The 14,985-nt window shown below is 35.1% G+C and overlaps 2 protein-coding genes across 2 annotated transcripts; both read right to left on the minus strand.

Annotated features, from left to right (window-relative positions):
* Positions 1–4,356: 4,356 nt before the first annotated feature.
* Positions 4,357–7,265, minus strand: LOC106135270 (uncharacterized). Its single transcript, XM_013335522.2, has 5 exons — positions 7,140–7,265; positions 5,998–6,078; positions 5,447–5,560; positions 4,809–5,039; positions 4,357–4,473 (listed from the first exon to the last, which is right to left on the minus strand). The coding sequence occupies exons 1-5, from the start codon at positions 7,263–7,265 to the stop codon at positions 4,372–4,374; spliced, it is 654 nt and encodes a 217-aa protein (XP_013190976.2). The 3' UTR covers positions 4,357–4,371.
* A 3,117-nt stretch (positions 7,266–10,382) lies between these two features.
* LOC106135977 (uncharacterized) lies at positions 10,383–14,725 on the minus strand. Its single transcript, XM_013336407.2, has 5 exons — positions 14,629–14,725; positions 14,365–14,409; positions 14,039–14,125; positions 13,123–13,356; positions 10,383–10,508 (listed from the first exon to the last, which is right to left on the minus strand). The coding sequence occupies exons 1-5, from the start codon at positions 14,665–14,667 to the stop codon at positions 10,479–10,481; spliced, it is 435 nt and encodes a 144-aa protein (XP_013191861.2). The 5' UTR covers positions 14,668–14,725; the 3' UTR covers positions 10,383–10,478.
* Positions 14,726–14,985: the final 260 nt, after the last annotated feature.

Consider the following 14,985-nt stretch of genomic DNA (forward strand, 5'->3'; position numbering starts at 1 on the left):
GGATACTTTTTATCCCGTTCGACAGCGTTCCCGTGTGACTTGACATGAAACGTCAGTCACTCTAAAACGTGGTATAACAAAAATGAATCAGACTTGGAATAACAAAACGCAAATGATAGCTATGTAATTGACGTAAAATGACAGTTATTTAATGACGTATGGATGTAAATTTGTATGAAATTCCGTCAATTTCAACGTTGGGCACATGAAATTTTAAGAATGTATGAAATAATCATTAAAACATTGAATTTTAAAAAATGCATCTCAAGGGCGAAAAATAAGGGTTGGAAGTTTGTATGAAACTTCGTTTTTTGATAGGTGTCGAAGTGCGAGAAGTCTTAAATATTGGTTAGTAAAAAATACGTATCAGTTGCGGAAAGCAGGATGGCACTAAATAGGATGGGATGGGACAGGATAGGACTGGACGGGGCAGGACGGGACACAACAGGTTGGGACGGGACGGAACAGAACGAGAAGAGACGGGACAAGACGGGAGAAGCCATATGAATTTAAACCACATATAAACTTAAAACAGTCTCCCACGATACGGGATTAAAAAATGGGTGAAATTTTATGGCGTATCCTTATAATCTAAAATACATTTGCGCGGGCGAAGCCGCGGGCAAAAGCTAGTTATACATAAATTCAAACGTGGAGTTGTATGAGTTAAATGTTGTATGGAAAACAATCATTTGTACCTATTTATTCTTAAAGTATTCGCACTCAACAATTAGTACAATAAACGTTTAAAAACATCTCACCAATTCAATAGAGCGCCTGATACAGAAATGGAATCGTTGAAACTCGCATACTTCTAAAGGGAAAGTTGCCTCGAAATATTCCTTGCAGCTCGCTTTTACTTTGGGCATAATCTCAGAAAAGTCTGGGTTGAGCTCCACCCATCTGTCTAAATGAGCGTAGTATTTTTCATCATCAAAATTATTTTCATCAGTCACTAACTTATATTCATTCAATATGCATGTCCAGGGCTCGCACTAAAATAAGGATATTATTTAGCTAAGAAGGAATCAAGAAAATAAGTAGGTATAATGGAAGGCGAGTAATACGTTAGTAGTTGAAATTTTTTCTATTTTCAGATTGGAAACTGTTACTTTTATACATATATGTAAGTTAAAATAATGTGTATTTTCGGACTGAAGTTAGTCTTCATTTACAAAAAATGCGTGTTTTCTGTAGAAAATAAATACCTATTAGGCTAATTGCAACCCAATCTCTAACGGTGAAGGAAGAATATTGTGATGAGGCAAATGGATATGTAATCATGATCTAGCCTGGGTTATCTAATCCATATTGGACTTTTTGCGTGGAATCTTACTTGTAAAAAACCTGACTTATGCGATTGCATCATCATTAGGTTTTTATAGTACTATTATTTAAAATTATAAAAGCGAAATTTAATTTGATCGAGAATCGTTGTCAAATCGCACTTCTAACCCCTCTCCGGAGAAGTGAGGATGCAACCAGGACTAACGCCAGGACGAAGAAGAAGAATGGAAAGTTAATATAGAATATAATTATTACCCCCGCCGGTAAATATCTCGTGCGATAAGTGATATTATGGGCTATATCATTAGCGACAATTTTATACATTCCGCCACATTTTTTTGCTATATCTCTAGCGAAGAATGGAGGTAATATGCAGCACTGTTCGGTCTGGAAATAAGATAGTACAGTTTAATTTTATGATACTCATTTGCGTGTTACTAAATCGATGTTTGCGTGTTGTCAGATTAATTCAAAGCTGATTTTAGTAATTTTTTAAATTTTATATTATAACTTCATTTACTTTGAATAACGACGTTGTTAGGATAACTTTTCACCAATAAAGCTAATACATTAGAATAAAACATGGCTCCTAATATTATAAAAGCGAAATTAAGTTTATTACCTCTTAACATTGAACGACTGCACCGATCTTCATGAAATGTGAATCCGCGGGCGGCATATAGTAGCGGTATAATTTTTTCATATAAATCTTACCAGAAGGTCAACAGCAGCGTGGCATCTATCTGGTTTCACAGGAACTTCATCAAATGTTACAGGAAACTGACAGTTGATCTAAATCATAAATAATTAATTGCAACTTGTAATTTGAAAACAATGTATTGAATTTCATGTAAAACTTAATCTTATTATGAAGACCACAAACGTCTTAAGCTCTTACAGAGCTAAGTATCAAAAATGCAAAGAATCTAAGCATAATTGTCACACCTGTGAGAGTATGAAATTAAAAGTGTCTGACAGGTAACTAGCCCATCGCTTAGAAGAAAATAAGTTCATAAGATTTAATCACATGCCAAGTGTTAATGAGAACGTTGGATTGGAAAGTCTAATAGTCAGGTCAAGATTACCTAAAAACCAAGAAAGAAGAAAGATGTTGAACGTAGATAACTTGCAAAAATTTATTGACATAATAGGCATTAATTCTTCATCCAGTTTAAATTACGGTAATATTATTGTCGGCAGAATATTCTTATGCCGGAACTTTAATTTTGTAACACAAAATATCATCCAGTATGTTCCCAGTTTAGGATTTAGTTATCTCAAATAAGGTCTACACTCTGACCAGGTTAGGGTTAGTACCTAGTTTAGGGCACAAATAAAAGTTGTTCTGTTTTCAAGCATAAAAAATCCCAAAGAATATCTATACCTAATACAAATTACTTACACAAGATATCACTGACACTAGCACTAAGTGTTTTAGCAGTACTTCCATTATTTATACCTGTATAATGAGCGCCTTTATTTTTCTACCTTTAAATACTTAATTTCTCTACAGTTTTAGTCTATAATGTCTTATTCTTCTTGATACACTGGTTTCGACTGCTAGAGTGCAACGATAGTTATCTTTCGATTACTCGGTTATCAAGTAATCTAATAGTATTTTTAAAACTGTACCGTGTTTGTAAAATATGTTATCAAACACAGTCGTACACTGTTGCTTGAAAATAATAGATAGTTAACTAAAGAAAACCGAAAAACTGGAAAGTGAAATGTACCGTCGGGGACGGATAAAACCAACCCCCTATTCATATGGTTTATATGAAGAGTATACTTTCTCTGCTGTCGACCGTACTTAAGCGGTTTTCGGGCCCCTGAAGCGTAGCGATGGCGGGTGCAATTGTAAAAACGCAAAGATGTAAGAGAAGAGATGTAGCGAAGTTGTATCCATTGAAATCAGTCAGATATAACATTACTACTTATAGTCAGGTCTCCCTTGCGGGGTAGATAGAGTCAACAGTCTCAACAAGGCCACGTTCAGCTGTACCATACATATGAACGTGGCCTTGTAGTCTTTTTAAATTAGAGTTTATAGTAAATTAAGATTATTGTGACCGTGACGTAACAGTTTCCTTTCTTTTAGCGTTTCAGAACATTACTAACTACATTACAAACTACAGTTGGTTACGTTCGTCCGCGGCCCCCTTCACGTAAATAAAAAAATAATTTTAGTCCTAACCCCTAGATATAGAGCAGGCAGTTACATACCAAGTTTCAGATCTAGCTACTTCAGATCTTTGGGCTTTGTGTTGATATATCAGTCAATTGTTTATCAGTTATTCATTTTTTCATCACCATAATCTATCCATTTCAATACACTACAGTGTATAAAGTACTAGATAAAATCACAGCCTTCCTTGGTCTGTAGCATTGTTTGCATAAATCATTTGTTAATTAATTCCCTGGACAATGGCACCGCTGATAGAATCAAGGACTTCAATCAGGAAACTGCGGTCGATTAGACAACGTTATTTGTATTACATTAAGAAATCTTTTCACGCCTATTTGCGTGGTATCAATCCGGAAGACATTAGATTCAGTTGATTTCTTATTGAGAAGGTATTCAAGAACTTTAGCAAAGTTCACGAGGATTTGTATAGGAATTATTAAAAAGGTCCATATAGAAGATAAGAAAAAGGCTATAACAAAGTTCAGATATGTTCAGCTGGTCTGGTCATTGGACAAAAGTAGAAATTTTTAAGCAGAACAAATTTAAGTGTGGGAGTTTAGAGGCAGAATTTCAATGTAAAATGCGAGACTTTATATTCTACATTTTTTTGCCCTAATAAAGATCTGTTAAGATACTCAAACTATACGTGACTTTAAAGCTATTAACCTTCTTTGCAGAGATACGATTCTTTATAGAACTTCGCAATAATTAAATAAAGGCTGTATGATTCTGCCGATGATTTTTCTTTGTAAAAATATTTTATTTATTATTATTTTAATCGTATGCCTAAGGATTTACTTTCGTATATTTTTCTAAGAATAAATAAAATCGCAGTATATAAATTTATTGCCAGTCAAATCGATATCGCGTTTATCGATTGTGAAAATATTAGTATTTTCTTATTTCTGCGGTCGCTTGAAGTAAGGCGCGCACTCTCCCATGTACTCCTTGAGCTTCGTGCATTCCTCTGTTTGTGTCCAAATTGGTAAATTGGGGCATTCCTGCAAATAAGAAGGTCATTGTTAATTACAAAATGTAACAAAACAAAAACCCCTTGCGGGATAGAGTCAACAGTCTGCAAAAGACTGAGAGGCGTTCAGTTGTACGGCTGCATGATAGGATTGATACTCAAATAGTGACAGGTTGCTAGCCCACCGCCTACAAGAGGAATCCCAAGTTTTTAAGCATATCCCTTAGTCGCATTTTACGACATCCATAGGAAAGATATGAAGTGGTTATTTTTCTAAAGTGCTGGAAACCACACTGCGCTTACATAATGTGTAAATTATCGGTAAAATTTTATATAAACTCATTACCGCGAAAATCAAATACTTACAGAAAACATTGTTGCCCTGACACAATAAAGCAGCTTATTAGCATCACAAATGAATGGTGGTCCTGGTAGCTCCCTGCCTACACAGGTTTTCTTAGCGGCGTCCATAGCAGGCTTGAAGTCAGGATTGCTGTCACCCCATTGGTCCATGAATTGGGAGACTTTCCCATAGTCTATTGAAGACTCGCCGTTCAGCAGTTCGTACTTTTTGAGTATGCATAGCTGCTTTGAACACTGAAAATAGGAGTTTTGAATAAAGTTGGAGCAAAAGTTACATATAGTCACGAAGAAGATATACCTTCGTCATTTTCTATTTTATTTTAATTCGACCCCTTACCTTCGATAAGGCGACATGCTATTAAGAGAATTTTAGCAAAGTCTACATGTCTTATAGTGGACTTAGTAAGATAAAATTATAATGAAACCGGTAAGTGAATGTAAAGTTAAATATAAAAAAAGTTCTTTGGTTATCTCTCTCTCTTTAATTCAGCATTCACTCTCAAAAACCTGACCCAAAACAATCCAGGATTATGGACATAAAGGCGCATCCCGGGCTTCTCTCTCCAAAAACATGAGTATGTAACCGGGACCACCCAAGAGCAAGAAGAAGAAGATTGTTAGTAGCACAGTATGTTACTTACGTCTGGAGGACCCGGTCTTGGGGGTTCATGTTCTTGACTTTTTTGGAAACCACAGTCTTTGAAGTCATCGTCTGAGAAGAATGGGGGAATTTCGCAGCATTCGTGAGGGTTTCCCTGCAAAATAGCAAAATAACATTTAGCTTTGTCAGTAACACGTCGATGGACCTCAAACCCTTGTGTTATCTTTACGATTTATGTAAATACTCCTAATGTTTTTTAAATTCGTAAAGGAAAACCTAGACTTTATGTTCTCAATTTTTGTTTTGATTGATTTATATTTTGATGTGTACTAGTTTTTGTTGGTTATATAATTATTTCCAAAAATATAAACCCATTTTCGTGCAATTTGGCATTGAGACAGAAATTCAGTGTTGCCCTAGGCTATTTGTCAATACAAACCAAGCAAAGCGTCTCTTACGCTTCCTAACTCTTATCGTTTTTATTTCGTCTCATTACTTTAATTTGGATTATTTATGCACTTAAGGTCTCAGCTCATACTAAACTACACTGACTTAAACCAACCCCTGGTACATAGGTGGTAAATTGTATACTTTAACTTGTGGCGGCCGTAAGCATTGTTGTGGCAAGTTCTCCGGAAGTTGCGGGGAAGGCAGGCCCTGTGATGATATGCCCTGTAAAAATAATAATAGGGTTCACTATAAATTAATTAACTTAATTAATAAGTGAAATGAATTTATAAAAAAACTAGCGGCCCGCCCCGGCTTCGCACGGGTGGACATATTTTGTTGTGTCTTATATTTTGAAATAAATTTATTTCAAAACAAATTTATGCCAATGTCACTTTTGAAGGTCTATTCTATATCTGTGCCAAATTTTATCAAAATCGGACCAGTAGTTTTTGAGTTTATTCCACACAAACATACAAAAATACAAATCTTTCCTCTTTATTATTAGTGTGGATATATACTTATTATAAAATGGATGAAAATGAAAACATTTACTTTCTAACTACATTTCTTAGAAAGTGGCGTTTTCGTATTATTTGATGTATGTTAATTAAAAAAGATATTTTTATTTAATTGATTACATAACATTGTGTCCACCAGTCTATTAATATTTTGAAGTTAAATAGTATATTTTTATATACGTGCGCTTTTCAAGTTATGGCTTTAGTACGGATACGTAGTAGTATATTCGGATCGTTGGGAGGGAAAGTCCAAGACGAACTAACCTTGATCAAATCGGGGACGTCTGATAAGTGGTCAGGTCAAGTGTACGAAACTAACAAGTTTACATAAAAAATGATGAACATACCAACATAAAGTAAAAGTATGCAGGAATAGTGGCAAGTGAAATATGTATGTGGTATCTCCTTGAAAATTTGCAAGGATCATGATATATGTATAAAAAACTGTGGAGTCTACCTACCGCTCCCGAATGGCACATACATACATATAACCACGTCTATATCCCTCGCGGGGTAGACAGAACAGTTTCGAAAAGACTGATACATTCAGGCCACGTTCAGCTGATAATGAGCTAATGATAGAATTGAGATTCAAATAGTGACAGGTTGCTAACCGATCGCCAACAAAAGAATCCCAAGTTTATAAGTCTATCCCTTAGTCGCCTTTCACGACTTTCATGAGAAAGAGATGGAGAAGTCCTATTCTTTTTCCTATTGTTTCCGGGAACCATACGGCACATGATTTATAATAAAATTATTATTTACCTGAATTATGGTTGCAGCTACAAATATAAATCCAAACATAATGAGCACAGCTGACGGCTTGGGGTGGAATGATTGCGTGACGTAGTGTCTATGTGTTTTATAGTCGTTCGGCTTGTCCGTGACCATTGTCTGTGCGGGAAACCACCAAGGTGCCGTAGAGTAGGGAATTACAGATGTGCTGTTAGGTACTGCATTGTTTTATATTCTGTGGTAGGTACTCCGAAATATTGGTGCGTGAAAACATTTTTGAGACGGTAATAAAATTGTAGTAAATAATTTATGACTTATGTAATATTTCAAGTTGGAGTGACGATGAAAATAAGAGTAGAAGTCTTAATATTAGGTTGGATTTTTATGGGTTTGGTAAGTGAATAGGCTATCAAGCGTGACTTTTGAGTTTTATGACAATCAAGCCCACTTTAAGGAATAGCAATGTGAAAAAGGATAAAATATAATTACCTACTGAAAGTGTAACTATTTCCAAAAAGATTAGTAAGCAGATAAAATTAAAAACACAAAATCAAGAAGAAGGAGAGTGAAGAATAAAAGAGTGTATGTAATGTAAGTGAATATACAATTTTTTTAACATACATATTTTGCATAAATTGCAACACTGTTATGAAAAAGATTTGTATTAAAAGTTCACTTAAGTCATTAGAGCGTCAGCGGTAGTGTAGTTAAAGCACTTTGGAACAGTCACGCTGTTAAAGTCTGATCTGATCCTAAAAAGTTTAACTTCTGCCTCTTAATGTGTAAAGTTCGTGCTCTTACGGTAAGGGAAAACATAAACCCTTAGTAGCCTTTAACAACATCCATGGGAAACGTATGAAGTGGTTATATTCTAAAGTGCCAAAACCACTGCACATACAGTTTCTGCCAAACACTTCAATATATAATTTATGTGACTTCAATATATGATTTGTATTTGAAATGAAGACTGTCAAGATTACTCGTACATTCTGCTATATAAGAATTCTTTGCCACATACTTTAAAAGGTGTACTACTACCGTTGTATTTTTATCATTAATAAATGAATAAATAAAAAAAAATGTTATGTACAATAAAGTATTTGCAAACAACAAACAAAAATTTAATTAAATAAATTATATTATACACACGCCCTACAATATTACACGACACTTATAATCTAGTGATACTTGGACAAACTTCCGGTTCTATTTTTCATAGGAATTGCATTATGATTGTTATTATAACTAGTGACCATAAATTATTTCTGCGATGCGCATTTGATGCATCACAATTTTTAATGAACAGAAATGCACAATGACTATTATAGTACGGCTAGCAATAATAACTACACACCACGTCTTCAGTTTTTACGGTATCCGCAGAGTTAGAAGTCACATGACACGGGAGACTAAGGGATCGGCTTATAAACTTGGGGTTCTTGAAGGTGATGGGCTGGCAACCTGTCACTATTTGAATCTCAATTCCATCACTAAGCCGTACAGCTAAACGTGGCCTTTAAGACTTTTCAAGACTGTTGGCTCTATCTACCCCGAAAGGCATATAGACGTGACTATAACTGTATTAAATACTTTAAATATCATTATTCTACATCCCATTGCGGGGTAGATAAAGCCAACAGCCGTGACTATACTTACCTATATATATATAAGTAGTAATCACGAGAACAGTTGAAGGGTTTAATAGTGACTGCCCCGTCGTTCAAAAACTCTATAAAATCAGACTAGCAGCTTATGATTTTTCTAGCATGAAGTATATTTATTTCTTAATTAAAAGTATTTACACTTTAAGTGTAGAATAACCCATGGCGTGTCTTCATATTATATCCTCATCTACCAGATCGCTATCGGTTGCATCTCCCAGTGTGGTGCATTGTATCACATCGAGTAATTGGCGAAGAACAATTATAGCATCAAATTAAACGTCATTTTGACCTAGCGTAGGTTACGTGGTAATTGGTTTGCTTCGTTATCTTCAATTTAATATAGGCTTATTTAAGTTAACTACCTATTCAACTCAGAATTGATAACAAAAACCTTCCTTGAAAAACAGTATAAAATTCTAGCACGGGCATTATACATTCATCATTTCACGTCAGGTCAAGAGATCAAACCAACATGTAGTTTGACGAACGTCATTTTCTTCCTTGCTTTAGTCCCGGTTTCATCCTCACTTCTCTGGAGAGGAGCCCGGGGTATGCCTTTGATCATGGATCCTAGATTGAGGACTCAAACTTATTTAGGAACATAATTCAAAAAAGATAAGGCGACTAAAGGATAGGCTTACAAACTTGGGATTCTTTTTTTAGGCGATGGTCTAGCAACTTGTCACTATTTGAATCACAATTCTATTATAAAGCAAAATAGCTGAGCGTGGCCCATCAGTCTTTTCAAGACTGATGGCTCTATCTACCCCACAAGGGATATAGTATAGACGTGACCATATGTATGTATGTAATTCAGAAAAGAGTCATTGGTACAAGGCCGAGTTAGTTGAACCTCTACGTACCACAGATAGATGTGATAAAGGCGTCTAGCCAAAATAGACATTGGGCACCTTAACTAACGCTCTATCCAAGTAATTATAATCGGCTGTCATTAATGTCGGATATCCTCAAGGAGGCATACTGCCACGGTCCGCGAATCAGTGTCAAGTGCCGGCAGGACCTTGGCTGGTGGACAATTACCGCAGTACAATGAACCAACGTATAACTATTATTTTATGATTGATATGAACGTCAGTTGCATTCGTAGGTTTTCTTAATGTAATTTTAAATGTGTTTTTTTTAACAATTATTCTTGTTACGTGTCCCGGCGTGAGGGAGCCGTGTGTTGTTTTCATAATCGAAATATACAGTATACATACATATCATCACGTCTATATCCATTGTGAAGTAGACAGAGCCAAAAGTCTTGAAAAGACTGAAAGGCCACGTTCAGCTGTTAGAATTGTATACCTAAATATAAACAGGTTGTGACGAAAAGGGGTCGAATCCGGCTATGAAATTTAACAACTTTCCCCTAGGAGAAAAGAATGAAATCCGAAAGAAACAGACTTCATTCCTCATATTAAAGTCCCGATCATTCATGGGTACACAGTTTCTTTCCGATTTCGGTTCATGTCGCTTCAGGAAAATTATTCAGTATCATGGGTTTGTTCATTCCTATGCGAATTGTAACCATCTTTCCTCACACTTAATATCATGTATCTCAGCAGATGTACTAGGCGAGTATAATAAAAATTACTTATCCTATTTGCGCTTTTATCTCAATTATAAAAGTATTTCAATGTATGAACACATTTGAGTTATTAAAACCTTTATTTCATTTGAGTTTTAAATTTTGCAGGTATCAGCATTTCCAAGCGTGGTCCGGGCATTTCTGTTAAATAAATAAAATTATATTACATACATAATAAAAAAAAACATGAAATCATTAACATCTATACATCACACAAGAATGTGTGACGTACAGACAGATACACCAAAATCTGTACGCCACAATGAGAACCTCCTTATTACTGAACTTCTTATCGAAGTCGGTTGAAATTATATGCAATTTGAAATATGTTACTTTTAAGGCCGAAGGCATTGGAACATTTGGTTCTTCGAAAGCTTTCGAAGTAAACTACGCAGCAGTGCAATTTGGATGACAAAAAACTAAGTTCTTAACTTTATATTAATTACTAGCTTTCCCCCGCGACTCCGTCCGCGCGGATGTCGGTCTTCGCGTAGATGGTTTATTTCTCCATTTTATTTTCAGTCCGGTCAATTTAGACCAAAAAATAGGAATGAAGCTACATTAATTTCCATCAAGCTGAAAATGAGTATAATTGTTTAAAACACAATCAAAAGCATTATTTCAAAATTCTCCATAATTCCGGTTTAAGGAAAAAAATTACCCAAGGTCAAAGGTAAGAAAATGGGATTTTCACGATTTTCTTCAAAACGGTAAGTTTTATAGGAAAATTACCTCAGACATAGATTGTAGATCATAAAGATATCTATAAAAAGGAATGAATATTTTTTTTTCAATAAAGCTACCGTTTCTGAGATGAAAATGAAGATGATGATGATTACGATGCAAAAAGTTGCAAGCGTCATAATATGCATAAGCACGTCTCGTATATACTCTACGTAGTAGTAATATAAGTAAAAATATTGTTCTGTCGGTAATTTTAACTTGAATTCAAAATAAAAAATATACATAAGTATAATGAAACCCAGTCCCTTCATTTATACTGTAGTGAAACCTTGAGACAACATCTGTCTCTCTGTTTAATTGTGTACGTGGCTAGGGTCGTATAGCTGCTTTATCTCAGAATGCTCAACACATGAAATACCGTTAGTCTTTAATAATAGTTGTCCTTGCGGGGATACCGTTGTCGGCTATGGACACCACGGCCTCTCATGCCCTAGGAGTGCCGGCCGTTTAGGGCGCCATGCCGCCCTAAATGATATAATCCTCCGTGCTCTTGCCACCATCCATGTTCCAGCCGTTCTAGAACCAAACGGTCTGGCTCGGGATGATGCCAAGAGACCGGATGGTATGACTTTGGTACCCTGGAGATTGGGGCGGCCTTTGGTGTGGGATGCTACTTGTGTCGACACACTTGCGCCGTCTCATCTTCAGGTTACTAAATCTAAGGCTGTTCTGCTTCAAATGAGGCAAAAAACCTCAAAAGGCGCAAATATGTAGTTATCGGTAATATCTATACTTTTGAACCTTTTGGGGTAGAAACTCTGGGACCGGGGGGCCTATCTGCCCATCAGCTTTTCCGACAATTGTCGAAAAAGCTAATTGAGGTATCTCTTGACCGGAGGGCTGGAAATTATCTGGCTCAGAGAATCAGCATTGCCATTCGAATTGGCAATGCTGCCAGCCTTCTGGGCACATTCCCGCATGTTGATGCTATGCAAGAACAATTTATAAATTAAATTTTAGTTTGTAGTCATTTTTTTTTTCCTTCTTTTTATAAGTAGTTTTAGTTTTAATTTGACTATTGCATTGAATTTGATAATTGTAATCTCTATTATTGTCCTAAGATGATTTTCTTCACTTAGGGTTATTCTATTTTTTTTTTAAATAATAAATGCGAAAGTTAGTCTTGAGTGCCACTGCGTAGTGAAAACACGTGTTTATTCTAACCTATTCCAGACTTTTTCAAGTTTAATAATAAAAATGTTAAAAAAAAAACGCGCTAATAGTACACTACCTCAGAGGTGGCGTGGAAACGTGTGCAGATTATGACGCTTGCAACTTTTTGCATCGTTATATCACAGAAACGGTAGCTTTGTTGAAAAAAAATATTGATACCTTTTTTATAGATAACTTTATGATCTACAATTTATGTCTGAGGTAATTTTCCGATTTGAAAAACTTACCGTTTAAAAGAAAATTGCGATACACCCATTTTTTACCTTTGACCGTGAGTAAATTTTTTTCCTTAAACCGGAATCATGGGGAATTTTGAAATAATGCTTTTGATTGTGTTTTAAATAATTATACTCATTTTCAGCTTGATGGGAATTAATGTAGCTATGTAGTATTTTTTTCATAGTAATTAGTAGCGGCCCGCTTGTGCAGCAAACGGTTCAAGCCAAAGCCGACTTTAGGCGCTACAGGTTACGGCGCTAAATCCACTGCGGGTAACGCAACGTGTGTTCGCGGTTCTACAGAACAACGTCTATGGATAAACTGAAAAATTAAGATTTTTTTTTCATCGTATTTTTTCGGGATAAAAAGTATCCTATTTTACGCCCAGGATAATAAGGTATAATTATACCAAGTTTCATCAAAATCGAACCGTTAGTTTTCACGTGATGCCTGAACATACAGACAGACAGACAAAAATTTTTTTAATCACATTTTTGTATTTGGTATCGATCCAGTAACACCCCCTGCTATTTATTTTTTCAATATTTTCAATGTACAGAATTTACCTTTCTACAGATTTATTATATGTATATATAGATTATTGAAGGACATTTCAAACCTTCAACATAGCTATTCCTGTGCAAGTGAACACGTCATAAGCCTTGCAAGTAACATTCAGATACTGTCGAAGATTTTTATCCACACATTCTTCTAAGGCTTTTTCAACTGCTGGAGTCCAACCCTCATGTCTCCCTGCCCACTGTTGGAGATGCTTCCTGTAAGCTTCCTTGTTCAAAGTACTCTTGTCTTTTAGGAAACCTGACTTTTCGAACACGCATTGGACGTCGTCGCACTGAAAATTATTATTTACATACATATTATTATCTCTTGCAGGGACATGGAGCCAACAGTCTTGAAATGACTGAAAGGTTTCTTTCAACTGTATGGCAATAATGGAATTGAGGTTTAAATTGTGATAGGCTTCGAGTTTATCGCCTGCAAGAAGAATCCTAAGTTTATTAGCCTTTCCTTAGTCGATTTTTACAACATCTATGAGAAAGATATGAAGTGATCCAATTTTTTACTCTACTGCTTCTTCATATAATTTAAAAAAAGACGTAACCTATCGCCAGGATGAATAAGAACTCTAACTAAGGTCTATGCCTCTGTTTTTCCTTCCTCTCGGGGTTAATGTTGGTCACATCCTCACATCTCTGGAGAGGAGTTCGATCCTACAACTTCTTTTCAGATCCCCTCTTGGAGAAAGCCCGGGCACTCTTATGATTACCCCCTTGCGAATTTAGTGCAACCTCAACATCTTTCTCCAGATTCCTAATTATTTATACAATATAAAAAAATTCAAGAAAATTAGTTAACAATTGAAGAGGTAACAAACAAATAAACTTAGTTTCGCATTAATAATATTAGTTGGGATTGATATAGATTCAATTATCAACTGAGCTAGTTTTGTGAGTGAGGAACTTTATTCCAGCCTAAGATTCTCTAAGTTCAAAATGCTTCAATTTCTTACTTACTGGACCTGGTGGTTTAGGGTTAGAGCATTCAGACAAGGGCTTGGGGTCACCTAGTTCTGGTATGTCACAGCACGCCGACAAAGGTTTCTGAAAGAGAGAAGTCAACTTTGATGTAACCTCAAGCTCTTTTGGATCAATAAAGCTAAATAGATTCAGTTAAAAATTATTGTCTTTGATGATATTTGGACTATCATTAAAAAAAATATCTTAGTAGAATGTTATTTAATAAATAAGAATAGTTAGTAAAACGGCAAAAACTGAAATACTAATGTGAACATTTTAATTTTAAACACTTTCTGCCAAATTAATCTTAAAGTTATACTCACCAATGTAGCAACTTTACTATTTGTAACAAAATCCGCATTGCAAGTCTGAAAATTAATCAATAATAACGTAAATAATAAAAAAAGACAAGTACCACTATTATACATACATATAATCGCGTCTTTTTCCTTTACGGTGTAGACTGAGCCGCGAAAAACCCACTCAGCTAGATGTCTTACTAATATAATTGAGATTCTAGTAGTGACCACATAAACACGTTTAAAAAATAAGTTTATTATCCAAACATAAGACACAAAGAAACTTACAGATACAAAGTAAATAAAAAATACAATAAATTTAAACATTTTTGTTAAACGCACTTTACTAGCAAAAAGTGTTGCTAAAGTGAGATACAAAAGTATGTTTACAAAGATATTCATTTGCATAAATATGTATGTATGTTTACAGCTTATCAATTACTTAAGTTAAAGGTCAATAATCTCGGTGATAAGAAAGGAGACTACATACTTGTGTGTTATTTTTATTGAATTATGTATTTCAGTTTATTTGTACATAATTTAGATTTTAATTATACACCTTTCTTTTTATTTTGAAATGGTTCTTGTTATTGGATCAAAGATGGAGACATTTGAAAATATTTTTAAATTTTCATTTCTGTGACA

This window comes from Amyelois transitella, chromosome 8 (assembly GCF_032362555.1).
Source record: "Amyelois transitella isolate CPQ chromosome 8, ilAmyTran1.1, whole genome shotgun sequence".
In the NCBI taxonomy this organism is placed as follows: domain Eukaryota; kingdom Metazoa; phylum Arthropoda; class Insecta; order Lepidoptera; family Pyralidae; genus Amyelois; species Amyelois transitella.